Source organism: Lucilia sericata, unplaced genomic scaffold, assembly GCF_015586225.1.
Source record: "Lucilia sericata isolate MDLA Ls3-8-SP2 unplaced genomic scaffold, ASM1558622v1 Contig000110F_arrow, whole genome shotgun sequence".
NCBI classification, from domain to species: domain Eukaryota; kingdom Metazoa; phylum Arthropoda; class Insecta; order Diptera; family Calliphoridae; genus Lucilia; species Lucilia sericata.
The window spans coordinates 78431-95377 of NW_023994142.1; the positions used below are offsets into that span (position 1 = coordinate 78431).

General features: G+C 30.1%; 6 protein-coding genes across 7 annotated transcripts in view; 3 read left to right on the forward strand and 3 right to left on the reverse strand.

Moving 5' to 3' along the window:
• The window catches only part of LOC119600315 (probable serine/threonine-protein kinase DDB_G0282963), a 71056-nt gene extending 61408 nt beyond the window's left edge, over positions 1-9648 (forward strand). Inside the window, exons 5-7 of the mRNA XM_037950476.1 lie at positions 8602-8859; positions 8931-9122; positions 9197-9648. Of these exons, the coding sequence (XP_037806404.1) occupies positions 8602-8859; positions 8931-9122; positions 9197-9280 (534 nt within the window). The 3' untranslated portion in view covers positions 9281-9648. The remainder of the gene's footprint in view (positions 1-8601; positions 8860-8930; positions 9123-9196) is intronic.
• Positions 9393-11785, reverse strand: LOC119600316 (transmembrane protein 192). Its single transcript, XM_037950477.1, has 6 exons — positions 11496-11785; positions 11306-11439; positions 11115-11247; positions 10098-10362; positions 9913-10037; positions 9393-9855 (listed from the first exon to the last, which is right to left on the reverse strand). The coding sequence occupies exons 1-6, from the start codon at positions 11532-11534 to the stop codon at positions 9766-9768; spliced, it is 786 nt and encodes a 261-aa protein (XP_037806405.1). The 5' UTR covers positions 11535-11785; the 3' UTR covers positions 9393-9765.
• A 596-nt stretch (positions 11786-12381) lies between these two features.
• Positions 12382-12851, forward strand: LOC119600324. Its single transcript, XM_037950485.1, has 2 exons — positions 12382-12640; positions 12709-12851. Exons 1-2 carry the CDS (start codon positions 12502-12504, stop codon positions 12771-12773), a joined length of 204 nt encoding a protein of 67 aa, XP_037806413.1. The 5' UTR covers positions 12382-12501; the 3' UTR covers positions 12774-12851.
• LOC119600322 (RRP15-like protein) lies at positions 12712-13793 on the reverse strand. Its single transcript, XM_037950483.1, has 2 exons — positions 13638-13793; positions 12712-13585 (listed from the first exon to the last, which is right to left on the reverse strand). The coding sequence occupies exons 1-2, from the start codon at positions 13675-13677 to the stop codon at positions 12867-12869; spliced, it is 759 nt and encodes a 252-aa protein (XP_037806411.1). The 5' UTR covers positions 13678-13793; the 3' UTR covers positions 12712-12866.
• On the reverse strand, positions 13781-16510 carry LOC119600320 (RAB6A-GEF complex partner protein 2). Of its 2 annotated transcripts, XM_037950482.1 has the most exons (4): positions 16077-16510; positions 15746-16017; positions 14996-15678; positions 13781-14031 (listed from the first exon to the last, which is right to left on the reverse strand). In XM_037950482.1, the coding sequence occupies exons 1-3, from the start codon at positions 16426-16428 to the stop codon at positions 15001-15003; spliced, it is 1302 nt and encodes a 433-aa protein (XP_037806410.1). In that variant the 5' UTR covers positions 16429-16510; the 3' UTR covers positions 13781-14031; positions 14996-15000. The 2 variants fall into 2 exon arrangements, with proteins under 2 accessions (XP_037806410.1, XP_037806409.1); XM_037950481.1 differs by having other exon boundaries at positions 13781-15678.
• Positions 13844-14903, forward strand: LOC119600323 (RNA transcription, translation and transport factor protein). Its single transcript, XM_037950484.1, has 3 exons — positions 13844-14015; positions 14070-14396; positions 14451-14903. The coding sequence occupies exons 1-3, from the start codon at positions 13955-13957 to the stop codon at positions 14804-14806; spliced, it is 744 nt and encodes a 247-aa protein (XP_037806412.1). The 5' UTR covers positions 13844-13954; the 3' UTR covers positions 14807-14903.
• Positions 16511-16947: the final 437 nt, after the last annotated feature.

The following is a 16947-nucleotide window of genomic DNA, read 5'->3' on the forward strand; positions in this document are numbered from 1 at the left end:
ATTTCCGTATTATCTGATAAAATTAATAAGTTTTTTATTAGGAAATGGTGAATCAAAAATTATAAGTTCAATTTCATATAATTGTGAGGAAAGTGTTGGTAAGAAATTCACGACTTAACTTAAATGTTATGCTTATTTATATTGGATTTGTTTATAGGAAATAAGGAGCAAACTAGTCCAGCAAACGAAAAATCGTCTAAATTTGATAATGAAAATAGTGAAAATTCTGATTCACTAGGTATGTGATATATTTACATTAATATATTTTAATTATTTTATATTAAGTAATGAATTTTTTAGAAGAATATCCCGGGAGTGGCTGCGAATACACATCAAATAATTCATCGGCAATAGGTATGTTTATAGACACTTTTTTTATATAATTTATATTAAGTATCGCTTCAACTTTTAGAGCCATTTCCCGGCAGTTGCAGCGAATATAATCCGTCAAGTACTTCGTCGGAAGCAGAATCAAATCCAGAGTTTAGTCCAATAACTCCAAAATTAAAAAAGAAAAAATTAAATTCCGAATTTGATACACCACCCGAAAACTTTTGCAAAAGACAAAGACGCCCATCCGAGTGGAAAAAAAATAAAGCAAAATATTTAAAAAACCATGGAATGGATCATTATAATAAAAAAGGTCAGTTTATACCAAAGAAAGAGTTAAAAGAAGGTTGCAAGGAATCTTGTAGAATGAGATGCTCACAAAGGCTGTCTAAAGATATAAGAACACAAATTTTTCAAAATTTTTATAAAAATGGCAGCAAAGAATTTCAATGGGCTTTCATAGCAAATTTAATAACACTGCACAAAAAAAAAGTTTGCACAAATATAGAAAATTCGCGAAAAAGTGAGTCAAGAAAGTACTTTTTAAGTTATGAAGAAAATGGTAATGAAATAAGAGAACAAGTCTGCAAACCCATGTTTATAAATACGTTGTCAATATCTCAACAGACAATCGAAACCGTGATACGCAAAAAGCATTCTAATGTGGGATTTATATCACCCGACAGAAGAGGAAAGCATTCTATGGCAAATAAAACTTTAAGTAGAGTAAGAGACATAGTTATAGAGCATGTTAACGAGTTTCCTTTAGTAGAATCACACTACTGTCGCCAACGAGTACAAAAGAAGTACTTGGATGGTGAAATATCGTCGGTTTCTGAAATGTATCGTTTGTATGAAATTTGGTTCTCCGAAAAGTCAATAGATATCAGCTTAAAAGCCACATTAAGACAATATCGCGATGTTTTTAAAGATTCTTTCAATATTTCATTCTATATTCCAAAAAAGGATTTATGCGACTTATGCGAAAAATTCAAGAACTCTGATGAACAAGGAAAGAAGCTCATTGAAATTCAATTCAATCACCATTTATTTTGTAAACAAAAATCTAGAGAATTGAAAGATATCGACAAAAAAGAGTGTATTGAAAACGACAATGTTATTACAGTTTGCTTTGATTTTCAAAAAATTTTGTCATCACCTTGTGCTGAAGTGAGCACTTTTTACTACAAAAGAAAATTACACGCTTATAACTTTACAATTTTTGAGCTTGGTTCCAATATAGCATCTTGTTTTGTATGGGATGAAACAGTTGCAAAGAAAGGTGCAATAGAAGTATCCACATGTTTATTTCAATTTATATCCACAAAACATAAGGATTTCGGCATAACAAAGTTTAATTTATGGTCTGACAATTGCGGAGGTCAAAACAAAAATAAAATTGTATTCTCTATGTATGTATGGATTGCACGAAAACTACAAATCGATATTGGTCACAAATTTTTAGAAAAGGGTCATACTCAAAATGAAGGCGATGGTGTTCATGCACTTATAGAGAAGTGTAAGAAAAATAAAAGAATATACACACCCACAGAATGGTACTCCGTGATAAGAAATGCTAAGAAAACACCGCCATTATACAATGTAATTGAAATGGACCATGATGATTTTTTGGATTTTAAGCAATTTGCTTCTGTAACAAATTGGACAAAAAATATCCAAAATGAAAAAGTTTGTCTATCAAAAATCCGAGAAATAAGAGTGTATAAAGAACAAAACTATAAATTTTTTTATAAATATGAATTTGATGAGAACTTCAAAGAAATAAAGATATATGATGAAACTAGGAAGAGAAGAAAAGAAAATAAAATTGTTATTGAAGAAATACCAAAAGCATACATATCTGGATTTCCTATAACGGAAGAAAAACGTAAAGATCTTTTATATCTGTGTGATCAAAATTTAATTCCAAAATTTTACCAAAATTTCTATAGACAACTTAATGGTTTTAATGGAAAAGAATATGTAGTCGTGTCAGATAATGACGACTAATTAATACAATATAGTTTCTACTTATTTAACGTTATACTGAATTAATACTGTTTCTGTTATGTTTATTCTTATAATTATTTTTAAGTAACCTTGAATTTATGTTATAAATACTTTTTGTTTGAACTGAATTTTTTTATATATATTTATTTTAGTTTTTGTTTATGAATAAAGTTAATTTAAAAAAAAATAATAGTTTGTTTGTATAACATTTTAACTAAAAATTCGTCTATGTAGGAAAATATAATTTTCAAAAATTTTGGTCCAAACTAAAATATTTTATGTATACTTAGGTGATTAACTTAAAAACAATAAACCTATCAAAAACATGCTAAGTACACTTAGACGACCAATAGACAATATTTTCTCCCTGTTAAAACATTCTATGTCATTTTTAGCTTTGATCCAATTAAAATTTATAAATTTAGAAAATACTATAAAAATTCTACTCAAATTCTACTAAAAAATGTGAAAGAACAAATGGCGTATCATATATAGTTTACGAGATATCGCGTGAAAACTTTGAGAGCTCATAACTCAAAACTCACTTTTTCGACTTAGAATGTTATAGAATGGAGGCGTCGATATATAGATGTTTAGTTGGTACTTTTATTTACAAGTTTATAACCCACAGATTGCTTGCCACAACAGCAAAGTTAATGCTCCCTTAGAAGAAGAAAAGGAAAACAATACAAATAATAAATAGCATTTGTAAAACGGTTCACAGTTTAGCCTACATGTAAATTTAACCTTTAGTTGTCTTTTATATCACAATTGAAAGCCCAAATGGTTGCATTTTCCGACATGAGATAACTTGTTAAAATAGAAATATTTATCTGGTCCGAAGGATTTTGTTAATTCTACTTAATTTTAGTCTACCATTCTGTCGTTAAAATGTCGGAAATCGAAAAAGTTTAACGTCGAAACAACGATTTTCATACGCATTTATTATTATTTAGCGTTTAATCATATTTCGTCAGCTTTATTGGTTATTTTCGAAAGCGGGGAACAGTATATGCCTGTCGTATTCAACAATTAAGTACTTTTTCTTTATTATAAACTTTTGCTAAATAGTACATAAACTGGTTAATTGATTAATTTATAAACTGGTTAATAAAGTAATCGATAAACTAAGAGACTTAAGAGAGAAGTCTATTGACAAGTCTATGGAATAGTCTATTAACTGTCTTATGGACTAGTCTATTCACTGGTCTGTTAAATAGTCTATTAATTTGTCTATGGACTGGACAAGTCAATAGAACTTGTCGAACGGAATATTTCGTTGACTAGTACATAGTGTAGTCGATAGATTAATGATTATTCCATATACTAGTCAATAGACAAATTAATCCATGGACTAATCATAGGCTACTCGATGGATTAGTCCATGGACTAGTCATAGGCTAGTCGATAAATTAGTCAATAGACAATTTAATCTTTTATAATAGTCAATAGACTAATACAATGGACTAGCCCATAGGCTTATCAATTCCATAGGCTAGTCAATAGACTATTTATTAGACTAGTTAAAATTTTAGTCGAAAAACTGATCTATAGACTAAGAGCGGGTTTTTGAGATGGTAATCAAATGCCAATTAATAATCAGATTAGTTAATCTAAAAATAAATATAATCTTATGTTAATCCCCTTTGATGTTTTTGAGTACAAGATTAAACTTCGCAGTGTTGCCATACAAAACAACAGAAAACGTCACTGTTTGTTATCAAAACAATGCATAATTTATAAAAAAGAAGAAGACAATTGTAATTTTAATATGAAAATTACTGAAAACTTTAATTAAAAACAAAAAAATTTATTTTGAAGTGTCCATAATTTATACTAATCAATAAATAGATAATTTTAATGTTTATATTTATAAAAATTGTATTAATTTTTTTGCATCAGCTGTTTACACTTTTGCATTTCGTGCTTAAGTTTAAACCACCTCCATTGGGCGCTTAAACTTGCAAACAAAATTAACTAATTGAGTACTCAAAAACATCTTTCGAGGATTAATTTTAATTTAATCGCTAATCTTTCACCTAAAGATTGGCCCTAAGTAGTAAAAAGACTATTCAAGAGACTAGTTAATAAACTAGTCTGTAGATTAGTCAATAGCTAATCCATAGATTTACCTATATGCTAGGCAATAGGACCGTAGACTATTTAATAGACTGGACCGTAGATGTATCTAAACAAATTAAACCAAACTATATTCTTACTTACTGTAAGAGAAATAAAGGTATTAATTTACCCCTTAATCTGACTAATATAGTTTTGCATCAACTATATATTTTATACATATGTACATATGTATGTACTAATGACAGATTCTTGTAAATAAATAAACAAACAAAGCAGGCGTTTACATGCATAGCAACACAACTTACATTCTATATATAAATAGAATTGCAGAGAAGGAATGACCCCCTCCTAACTCACACTTACATATAAAGGTGGAGTCATTTAAGCTAAGTGCAATGGTGTGCAATATATTTATTATATTGTGTATACGTATTATTGATCTGTATGTAGTTTGTCTTAAACAAAAACGACCAAAACAAAATATGATTCGTATACACGGAATTGCAAAAAAAATATGTGTTTTGTATTTATTTAAAACTATATACAACCTAAAACTCTATATGCAAGTATAACATGCACATAACCTTACATATGTACATATACCCACTCACAAACAGCCTTTACTCATAGTAGTGAGAGGATTGTTGTATGCCAATAAACAACTAAAGCTAAACAACAACATGCAATAATAAAAAGTAATACACCTAAAATAATCCCCCTTCCCACAGCCTGCACTTAACTATTGTTTTGTAAACAACACAGTTGTTTTTTCTTCTTCTCCCACTCATACTACTTGCTCTCTTTTTAATACAACATACAATTCTATCTCCCACAAAATGCATTGTTTTGGATATAATATAGAGTGCGCATGTCCTGTCTTCTCTTGCACTTGTGGTTGCAATTATACACTACTCTATATTGGAGCTGGTGGTAGTAGTAGTTGTAGTTTTTCTTGAGTTTATTTAAGAATTTTATAGACATTTTTATAGTACAACATTACACACTTACTTATGTATTTCTCTTTTTTTGGGTAAATGTGCAGAGGACAATACTCTTTTGTTTATATTTGTTTTTTTTTTAATGTATGTTTTTATTTTCTAATAAAATTGTTGCTGCTTTGCTGTTTTTCTTTTTGTTGTTGTAATGTTTAGCAATAGTAAACTAAAACAACAGCAGTACATACATACCTCTACTTATATTCACAGGAAAATTGCATTGGGTTTCATTATTCTTTGGCTTTTTCTCTCTGCTGAGTTTTGTTTCGTTTTAAGCTTTCTGCCTGGAAAATATTGCTGCCGTTGTTGTTGTTTTGTAGGCGTTGTTTTTTTCGGAAATCTTGTTTCTTATTGGCTGTTACAAACAGTTTTGTTGTTGCAATATTGTTCCTTGTTGTGTTGTTATTTTCACAGCAGCACAACAATAATGATTGCATTTTCACTACATATTCTTGTCTTTAGATGTATGTATGCATGTGTATATATTAAATTGTATACTTGTATTTACTAAATACATTTAAATAAACATCAGCAAATAATAAAAGAAAAGTGGAAAATGGGTGCGACTAACATTTTGTCTATTAAGTAAATATATTATAGGAGTTTTCTAGTGTTGCATTTAACTACATACATACATATAATAAATACACTATAAATATTATTTTCAAAATGGCATCCTATTTAAATAAACTATATATATATTAAACAATACGTGTTATATTTTTTATATTTCTATTTATTTTCTAGTTATTTATTTAGTTGCAGCAATAACGAAAGACTATTAACAAAGCAAATTACATTTTTCCTTTCTTGCATTAGGTTTTTGTGACTTTTGCATGTCAAAATGAATTTGGTAAAAACATTTTTCAAACTTTTTTTTATTAAATTTTTTTGTCAACTCATTTAACTATCTATATTAAATTAGTTCGACTAATTAGAAATTTTAGGTCATAGTTTTTTTTACAATTTATTTTCTTATTTTATTAATATTGCATTTTAAGTTTCGTCTTGAGGTCCTAAATAAGGGGCTAACAGTTACCATTAGTTCCGTTTTCACTAAGCAAGATATTAGAGATTATTTGCATTATTTGCAAAACCAAAAAAAACGTAAAAATCTTAAATTTTTATAGGAAATCTTAATGTCAATTAAATAAAAAATTACTCATACAACTAGTAATCCTTAATGAAATTAGCCGGAATACATGTGGTATGAGTAACGTGATTAGATAGATGGCTTTTAACTATAAAACTGGTTTTTTAATTTGTATGGAAATTATTTATTTTATTTCTTGAGATACTCCCATAGACCCCTTCTAATTTTCTATACATTGTTTCTGACTGTATAAACTTATTTTTGATTTTATTAGCCTCATACTGTAGATCTTGGTCTGGTGGTAGGAATATTGGGCATTCTCGAATAATAAACCAACTCGAATCCTTGCATTTAAATGTTGACTATTGCATTACGAAACCTCACTTCGATAAACGCTTGCTTCTCCATTCTGATTCCCAAGAGGAACACAATATCTGAGAACCACTCACCCAATGATGTAACGAATGTTTACACAGATGGCTCCAAAAGGAGCGGTAGGTTGGGTGGTGGCTTCTACATTGAAAGATTTCGAAACAAATCTTCCTTCAGGCTACCTAACTATTGTAGCATTCTAAAGGCAGAGATATCTGCTATAAACGAGCGGTAAATTGGCTGAGGTATATACGGACAGCAAAGCTACAATCAAAAACCTAGCGAGTGTCTTTACAACCACCTGTCTAACTTCGAGGTCAACCTAGTCTCTATATGATGCCCCTAAGTCTAGCTTATTGTTAAGCTTTCGCAGACACTGTGTTATTGGCAATCATGCCAGAAGAATGGGTCTCCAGTACAATAACTACTGCAGAAGTTGTCACAATGAGTAGGAAGAGACTACATCTCATCTCCTCTGTTACTGCCCGATATTTAATGGGAACAGGGAATTCTATTTTGGATCTGCTGTTCTCCCTTGTATGGAGGATATATCCGGGATAAATGTAAAGAATATCCTAAACTTAAACTGATATTAAACTTTTGAGGAAAACTTTTTAAAAAAAAAATCTGAAATAAAATTCTAAACGGTGACGAATTTGAAATACTTATTTGTAGATTTTTTAAATGTGAATTAATGCAAGGAATGTGTGTACCAAATTTCTTCGAATTCGGATGTTCAAAATTACACTTTTTTGTTAGAAATTTTTTATAATTATCCTATATTTAAAATGTGGTTTATTTTTTCTTGAATTTCTGTTTTATTTTTAAGTTAAACAGATTTTCTAAAAGAACTTTTGAAAGGGCTATATGATCAAGTATTTGCCAATCATAATGAAATAGTCGGACTTATAACAATTGCGAGGGACGCAAAGTGGTATGGAATAAAATAGAAGGAAATATTTCTGTAACTTTGAGTGAAATTGCACATGCATTTCTACGAAACTGAAGACCATAAAAATTAATGAATTTCGAACTACGATCGACCGGAATATGTTCGTGTCAAATACATTTAATATCGATTAACGCTGCCAAATCATTTATATAACTTTTCCTTTAAAATCAGAAACCCCTTTGAAACAGCATGGTTCTACGTACCATATACCCGAAATCATTAAATTTGAATGTCATGTATTGGTCATGTTATTTTTTATAATTATAAGTTCTTTTGGGCTACATAACATTCGATTGAACGATTCTCTTCTCTGCAGTCTGGGCCCATGCCATTAAAAAGCAGAATTTTGATTTAACCGGAAATTTAATACAATTGCAGAATAACGATGCTTAACGTTAGCTGCGGGTAACGTGCTATACAGGCATAAATCTCTGCTATAAAGTACATAGCCAGTTGGTTTAGGTTTTTGTACATTTTCTAATGTTTAGCAACAAATAATCTACCCAGATCGTGACAAAAAAAATTGGGAAATTGGTTTTTTTCATAACTTATTGATTCAACAGAAACAGTTTGAGATTGTAGAAAATTTTATTACAAGATTAATATATTAATAGAATGAATCAACTCATGAACTATATTATATTGACAAACAACTTTTTTAATAAGAAACCTATTTTGTTCAACAGTAACAGTTTTAATAGCTTCTTTGTAAATTGAACTTGTGTCATCTATTAATAAAAAAATCTGTTTTTTTAATTTATTTTTAGACAAATACCTTGACAGATAAACCTCTATGCTCCACAGACTCATCAATCATATCAATCAAGGCCACAAAAGAAGGCGTACGTAAAATATTAATTGTCTCTTCTAAAGGAAATCTAATACACTTAAGAGATGCTAATTCTGGTCTCCTATTGCGTACATTCGATGTGCCAGAATCAATAAACATATACAGTATACTTTTAAACGATGACATCATCTATTGTGGAACACAAAAGAAAGAAATACGAAAATATGATTTTGTGGTAAGTGGTAAAAAAAAACATTTCAAATTTTAAAATTTTACAATTATTTTCCATTTCTTGAAAAAAAATAGAGCGGTCAATATTTGGGTGTAATGACCTGTGGCAATGGAGCTGTCAGCATGCAAATGTACAACAATAAATACATATTTGTGGGATGTTATGATGGTTATATTTATATATTGGATAAAACAACGGGTAAACAGTTGGGACGCTTAGCTGGTTCTGGCAAAATGATATTAACTTTAGAAATTATCGAAGATAAGGTAAGTATAACTATATACATAAATATAATAAACATTTAATTTTATATAAAAAATAATTTCTATTCTCTTTTCAGATTATCACTTCAGCAAAGGATAATACCATGAAAGTTACAGATATACCAAGTTATTGTTTAAAAAACAATACTAAAATAAATTAAAAATTTATCATGAAAAATCAATTATTTTCTCTTTTTGCAATCTAAAATTAAAAATTTTCCTTTACACGAAAAACTAATAATTCAATGAATAATTTTAATATTTAATTTCTAATTAGTTTTATTAAAAATATTTTATTAATATTTAATGCAATTCTGCTTCAATATCTCTATAATAATACACGCATATATACAAATATGAATTTATAAAACCGATTAATTTTAGTACATATTTCTTTTTTTTATAATTTGAAATAATATTTAATAGGTCATTCGTTCATTACTGATATATCGTACATACAAAATGTAGCATCATTAAAATTAAAAGTAAAAATAAAAATAATAATCATGAAATAAAACATAAAATAAAAGAAAAAATACATTATTATCAATGTGGATTAATTATTTATAATAATAAATGTGGTAACAATAGTAAAACTAAAATTTACTTCGTATCTTCATTCGTCGTGTGTTTCATTATAATCTATTCAGTGTGTAGTTCTTGCTGTTAATTGCATGTGATGTAATTTTTGATTCAACTTTTGATTATGGTCCTTAAGGTAAGAAATAAGATCGGCCTGGAAATTAAGCAATTGTTAAAAAAATGTTCAACTCTATAAATAAAAACGATGTACCTGTTTCTCTAATAGTTCAGCTACATTACCGCCTGGTTGCATAAGTCCCAACGAACCGGCAACCATATTTGTGCCGGCCAAAGCATCTGGGCAACTGGAGTTTTTATTAAATTTATAAACTTTAACTGCAAATGAAAAAAATATATATATTTTTACTATTAACATACATCACATTTAAATCTTACCAATATAAGTACTGTGTGTCGTTACCAGTACCAGTGTTTCAGATATTTGGAACATTGCTATACACGTAACAGGTGTAAACCAACTATCCCATTCTTGTGTTCCATAGAAATGATGTAATAGTGCCTGCACCATTAACAATATTGTATTCCAGGCCGATACAATATTTAAAGATACACCATTCAGTCGAACAATACTACGATGAAAATCATGATAGCCGTTCATTCTTAATTCATTGTGTCTTCCGCGTATCATATGATCAAACAACTAAAAAATTTAATTTTACATAAAAAAGAACACGTTCCTGTTAAAACGAACACCTCGAATGAGTTTTGTCTTAAGTCTATATATTTTATTTATTTTCATTTGAATATTTTTACCATTTTTTTTAAAATTTTAATGAAAATACATATATTTTTTCTAAATAAGTTTTTAATAGTATTTTTAGTAAAAAATTTGATTTTTTGTAAAAAATTTTATTTTTTGTGAAGAATTGTATTTTTAGTGAAAAATTGGATTTTTTTTTAAATTTAGTTAGCATCAATAAAATAAAACCTATAGGAAGAACAACTACGGAATTGAAACCATTCCGGTCGGAATATGTGACAGGCCTGAATGATGTATGCAATTAAAAAAATGCCATCTTATGTAATTAAGAAAATGACAGAAAGATTATAATTAAACGAACTTGACTTGAGTTATGGGTTCATTAAACCTGAAAATCGAAAAAATATTGAAATAGCAGATGGAATGCTACAGAACTTGAGTGTATAATATATTTATTAGCACACATCATTGTCGCATTTTATTTTTATGTAGACATACATACATATGGACATAGTTTATTGAAGGGAAAAAAACTTGTATACACTAACTACTAAAAGAAACCTTACAAGGACTTTGCTTGGGGGGAGGCTGCATACAGCTATGGACCGATAATTTTAGAAAAGTAACGAATCTTACTAAATACTTTAACATATCTTTAAATGTGCATAAAGTAGATTGAAACTTGTACTTACAAATGTTAGAAGCCAAAATGCCACTCGTAAACATGTCATTATGAAGTAGGCTTCACCTCGTTTTTCTTCTGACCACAACGCAGACAACAATATGCCCACGAATGAGATTATAACAGAAACTACTAAATGGATACTAAAAAACAGTGTAAATGACATACATTACTTTTACTCTAAGAGAAATCCAAACATACCTGTAGGCCGCAATTGTATTAAGTTTCTTAAAGTTGCCATTACCGCCAGAAGACAAAATGGGTTCGACGTCACTGCCCATACTATTGGAAACAGCAGAAGATTCGCCCAATACATCATCCATGTACTGTGCACTCTATGAAATTAAGGCAAATTATCAATAAACATAAATATAATAATAATAGAACTTACGGTATTCATATTAAATCTGTTGGGATTCAAGCTAACCATTATATTTACTAGTTGAACTCTCCGATGAAAACCCGGTTTTTGAACGCGTCTCGTTATCTTAGTTTCAGTGCAGATTAAATTTACTTCAATTGTTAATTATTAAAAACAGTGACTCAGTTATTGTTTTTTCATTTTTGTTTGTCAATATACGCATTAATTGTTTTATTATTTCTTTCTATATTATTTCTTTTTTTCTGCAATATAAAAACAAAAGAAATGCAACAAAATAGAAAACCAAGCCGATTCAAAATAATCGGCGGCGACGCAACTATTTAAGTCAGCGGCGACGCAACTATTTAAGTCAGCGGCTTGCTGAGCAAGTATCGGCGTCTTAAATATCTACTAAATGTAAACATTAATAATTTTTCTGTAGACAATAATTTTTCTGTAGTTTTTAGGAAAGTTTTTGTATTCCATAAGACTTTTTTCAATAAAACAAACTCTTTTATATACTATTAATTTTCGAAATTAAACTGTTATAAAAGTATTTTTATTACTTTTTTGTTAATCTATTACAAAATTTAGCTTAGTACCGCCAGATGATATTGCATTTATTTCTTATATTAGTATGGCAACATTCAATGGAATAATCATAAGGTAGTGACAGTTGTACAAAAACAAATGTCATTTAAATATCGCCCTTGCACATATACACGATAAAGTTATTTATTATTTATCACAAAAGAATAAAAAAATTAACTGTCTTTTCAAGAATTCGCCTGACAAAAGATATGTATTATTATTTATATTACTGATATTTAAAATTACCAATTTAATTAGTATTTCTTAAATTGTTAAAATTAATATACTAACACAAACTGACAACCGAGATTAAATAATCAGCTGTTTGTCTAACACTACCTTGTAAAATTGTGCCCTAGACAGTATTATTAACAAGAAGTTAAATTTACCAAAAGTGTTATTATATTTTGTAAAAATTATTTTATAAATATATGAATATTTTAATATGAGTGATAATTCTAAAGATTGTTTAGAGTGCCGTTTAATTAGCGGATTTGGTTTAATTGGAGTTAGTGCTTACATATATTATCAAGCTAGACACAGAAAAAGGTGGGAAAACTATACCATGAATATTATATCAGCCGGTAAGTTTTAAATATTACTGCTTCAATTAAAATATAGAAAACTAAATTGAATCGTAATAATATTACAGGTGTTGGTGTATTAGGAGGGGCACGTTTATTAAATCTACCATTTCTGAAATCCACAAGAGAATAGCAATTTAATTATGTACTAAGAAAAATACATACATATTTACTTTTAAACAAAAACCTTAAAACCTATTAAACTTAATGTAATATTTGTTAATATCTAATCGTCGTCATTACTTTGAGCCTCATCGCTGCCTTCTTCTTCATCCCAGTGTTTAATTTTCTTGTTGGTCATAAAATCATCACGTAAAACACTCCACTCCGATTTCTTTTTCTTACCATCCGCTCCCTCATCTTCGCTGCTGTCACTTTCTTCCTTTAACTCATCTTTAACGAAATTATCCACAGGCTCAGATTTGGATCGTTTTCCACTCATTAAAACATCCAAAAATTTGCGCTTATTGATATTATTTAAAACAGCCTCCTTACGACTATCTAAAGGACCAGCTTCTTCTAACTGGTGTTGCAAATCCTTCTGCTGTATGCGTACGGCGTTAAATAGTTGCACTACACCACGTGTGGCTACTTTGCGCAAAGTTCTTTCACGCTCAATATCTTTCCAAGATGGTTTAACTCTTAATTCAAGTTTTTGGTTTTTAGTCTGTTTTAAACTCGATTCCAATTCCTCTTCAGTGGGTTTTTCCTCTTTGATTTCACCATCCACTTCAAAGCCATAATCATTTTCCACTTTTCCTTTGTCACCCGCTTTAATTTTTTTAGCACGGGATAGCACCAAAGTCTTCTTGGTTTTTGGTTTAGTGGTACTTAGTACTTTAGCAATGGAATCAGCCCAGCCAGCATTGCCGCCGCCCAGTTGTTCATCTGAACTCTCGTCTGCAGAAGAGTTTTGTTCCGACTCTGATTCCTGTTTTTTTAAAACTTTAAAAAGTTTTTAATGAAATTTCCAAGTAAAATTAAATAAACTGGTTACCTTTTGTTTTTTTGCGTTTTTCCAAAGATGATAAAGCCATTTTTTTAAATTACTTTTTTGTTTTATTAAAGAACTAATCCAAATAAAATTGTGTTTATTTTTCTAACAAAATTTCACGTGTATTAAGAACAGAGTTGCCAGAGTTTATAAAATCAGAAATTATTATTGTAATAGATGTTCTGTTTAATCTTAAAAATCTACAATCTCTTACAATTAAATTAATAACAATCTTAAATTTTGTGTTGACAACACTGCAGCCGGTTTGACGAAAATATTTTTTTGGGAAATAGATATTTTGCAAAAAAAGAATTTAACAAATGCTGAAGATAAAATTAGAAGCCTTGGAGCATCCAACTCCTGATAAACTGGACTATAATGGTAAATTATATAAAGCCTGTAAATAGAAAAATATTAACATTATTTTTCCTGCAGACCGAAAAGTTTTTGCAAGTACTATTTTATGGCTAGAAGATCAAAAAATTCGCACATACAAAATTGAAGATCGCGAAAATCTCCGTAGAGTAGACAATATGCAAGCCTGGGAGGAAGCTTATACACAATACAAAAGTGATTTGGGAATGCCACAATTTGAGACACCACTCGAGGATATTTCGTGGCTACTTAGCTATGCCATACGTTTAGAATTCTTAGATGCTCCCGATTCTTATAAAGTTTTGAGTTCTGAGCATATGGCTCAGAGTGTCAATAAATCTATTACTCCGTGCATAAAAAATGAAAATTTCTTCGATAATATGGATTGTAAGTGTATGAAAAAGTACACGAAAATTATTTTAATTATATTTTTTATTGCAGTTAACCATAAGGATTTTGTTGCTGGAGTAAGAGCCTTAGCAGCTAAATTAAAAGTAGCTCACCATCCTAATCATTTGGTACAGCTAGAAGCTATAGCTCGCATTGTTCGCGAACGTCTATCACCTGCTGCAAAAAATCGTGAACCAATTGTTGGCACACCATTTCCATTTGAAAAAGGCAACGATATTGTTTATAAAGATGATCCTTCGTTGGATTACCCAGTACGTATTTTGCGTTTATTACAAATACAAAGTCTTCGCGAGTTACAGACGCATATAAATGAAACTATAGTGGCTGTACAAAACTTAACTGCAAATCCTAAAACAGATACCAAACTCGGTAAAGTAGGACGTTAAATATGATTCAGAATCTTTAAAAATTGATATACATACATATTTATTTAAATGTTAAAATAATTATTCATCTAATAAAACTGCAATCTATATGCGAACACACCGTTGTGGATTTTTTTAAATGTGTAGTTGAACTTACCAATTATGGATTTATGCCCATAGACATATAATGAATTTCTTTAAAATGCTCACCAAGTTTATTTTATTAAAAGTGTATGACCCTGAGATGGTGCATAAATCTGCAGGGGATTTGCCGAATATATTGTTATGGGTAAATTCCATACCATTGTCTCAACCGGTAATTCACTAGGTGCTTGCAGTTCACCGACTTCCGGATTTTTCTTTCCAAAATCCATCATGGTACTGGTAACAAATTCAAAATGTAAACGCCATCTTACATCCACGGATTCAGTACGAAAAGAAGGTGTTATGTGCAGAGGTATAGGCACCACCACTTGTGTTTGTAACACCGCATAGCACACCTCATGATTAACAGCATGTGTTGTTACTTTACCCACAGGTTCTACATTGTTTCCATCCTTATCTTTGGATACTGTGCTTGATGATGTAGTCGATTTATGCATAAAATCTGAGGCAATTCCACTTGCAACACTGGCTATATCAAGAGAATTGACCGATGATGAGTCGTTTAAATCATTGGTGATATTTTTATTGCCAGTCGAATTAATCAGTATTTCTTGTGATTGTAGTTTTACCGAAAATTGAATGCAACGCACCTTGCAATTAGCAAAATCTAAGCTACCCACTATATCCTCACCCAACTTGTATGATGGCTTAAATAGACAGAAACGTCCAACAAATCCACGTTTATTTGAAATGCGATAAAATTTTGGTGCACGTCGGGCAGTAACATTCTATAAATGTGGATGGAATAATTAGGTCATTCTATATTTTAAATGACAGTATAATTTTTCAAGTTACCTTCAAATGATGCCATGATATCTCCAACTCCGTAATATGTTTCTTTTCCAAAAATGGATTTGTTGGTGCCAACTCATCGTTTGTCTCCTCAGTAATGGGCATTTCATCTGGACGTGCAATTAGTGGAATGGGCAAAACTCTAATTGGTACAGTAAGAGTTTGTACCTTCGATTTCACTCTTTGAGTGGCTATAGTTAATTTATAAAAATATTTTATGTCATGCCCTCTGTATGTCGGAGGACCATCACGCGGAACCAGTTCGTTGAAAAAATCTATGAAAAAACATTTAAATGTTATTATAAGAAACAGTGCTGGTGATTTTGACACTTACAGATCTTTGACTCATTTGGTTGTAATTTTAAATCACAAAACAGAATTTTTGGCTTAGTAGCAATTATAACATCGCCGGGCACCTGTGTTACGGCATCCAATGCCGTTTTTCCTATCATTTCGGTCAATTCTAATGTTTTGTCCGAAGAGCCTACGTTGGCATTGGTCTTACGATAACAATGAAGTTGTACTGAAGCCCAAGCCAGACATTCGATATTGTTGGTACTGTCAGCATTCCCAGTTGTCCCATTATTAAATACTTTATTAATAAACTCGATTAAACACTCCACTCGTTCTCCAGTGGCATAAATAGCAGCATCAGCTCTTACCAATTTTGCTTTAATTTCTATCATCTTATTTAATTAGCAACATTTATTTACAAAACTGTTTTGAAAAAATAAAAATAATATCACAGAGCAGGAATACAATCGCCACCGCCGACTAATTTGTTTATTTATCGCCGTTGACGTCAACAAATCCAATGTTCCAATTGGAAATTTGCTGATCCTCAGCAAAACCGTTTTCTATATGAACTTTTATTTGTACTTAGAATTGGGGTATCTCAGCAAAATCGTGTGTGTCAAAGACTACAGACTAGACTATACACTAGTCTATAGACCAGTGCCCCGTTTCTGTAATTCTCGCATCGAGAAAAACTGTCGAAAAATTCAAGATCATCTTGTGTAAAACAGGGTGAATACATGAAATTTAAACATTTCTTACTAGGATTCTATAGTTGAAACGAAAAGTCGACTTTTCGACTTTTTTCATTTAGTTAAAAGTCGACTTTTTTCATTTTGTGAAAAGTCGATTTTTCGACTTTTTTCATTTAATTAAAAGTCGACTTTTCGACTATAAGTATTTTATAAATA

Excerpts from the sequence above, each read along its gene's own strand:
- LOC119600322 (XM_037950483.1), bottom strand. The coding sequence starts at position 13,677 with ATGGCTTTATCATCTTTGGAAAAACGCAAAAAAACAAAAG. Across the intron at positions 13,586-13,637 it reads AAAACGCAAAAAAACAAAAG|TTTTAAAAAAACAGGAATCA; the intron begins GTAACCAGTTTA and ends AACTTTTTAAAG.
- LOC119600320 (XM_037950482.1), bottom strand. The coding sequence starts at position 16,428 with ATGATAGAAATTAAAGCAAAATTGGTAAGAGCTGATGCTGCTATTTAT. Across the intron at positions 16,018-16,076 it reads ACCAAATGAGTCAAAGATCT|ATTTTTTCAACGAACTGGTT; the intron begins GTAAGTGTCAAA and ends GTTTTTTCATAG. Across the intron at positions 15,679-15,745 it reads TATCATGGCATCATTTGAAG|AATGTTACTGCCCGACGTGC; the intron begins GTAACTTGAAAA and ends CCACATTTATAG.
- LOC119600324 (XM_037950485.1), top strand. The coding sequence starts at position 12,502 with ATGAGTGATAATTCTAAAGATTGTTTAGAGTGCCGTTTAATTAGCGGA. Across the intron at positions 12,641-12,708 it reads CATGAATATTATATCAGCCG|GTGTTGGTGTATTAGGAGGG; the intron begins GTAAGTTTTAAA and ends ATAATATTACAG.
- LOC119600316 (XM_037950477.1), bottom strand. The coding sequence starts at position 11,534 with ATGGTTAGCTTGAATCCCAACAGATTTAATATGAATACC. Across the intron at positions 10,038-10,097 it reads GACACACAGTACTTATATTG|TTAAAGTTTATAAATTTAAT; the intron begins GTAAGATTTAAA and ends TTTCATTTGCAG. Across the intron at positions 9,856-9,912 it reads CTGAACTATTAGAGAAACAG|GCCGATCTTATTTCTTACCT; the intron begins GTACATCGTTTT and ends CTTAATTTCCAG.
- LOC119600323 (XM_037950484.1), top strand. The coding sequence starts at position 13,955 with ATGCTGAAGATAAAATTAGAAGCCTTGGAGCATCCAACTCCTGATAAA. Across the intron at positions 14,016-14,069 it reads TGATAAACTGGACTATAATG|ACCGAAAAGTTTTTGCAAGT; the intron begins GTAAATTATATA and ends TTTTTCCTGCAG. Across the intron at positions 14,397-14,450 it reads TTTCTTCGATAATATGGATT|TTAACCATAAGGATTTTGTT; the intron begins GTAAGTGTATGA and ends TTTTTATTGCAG.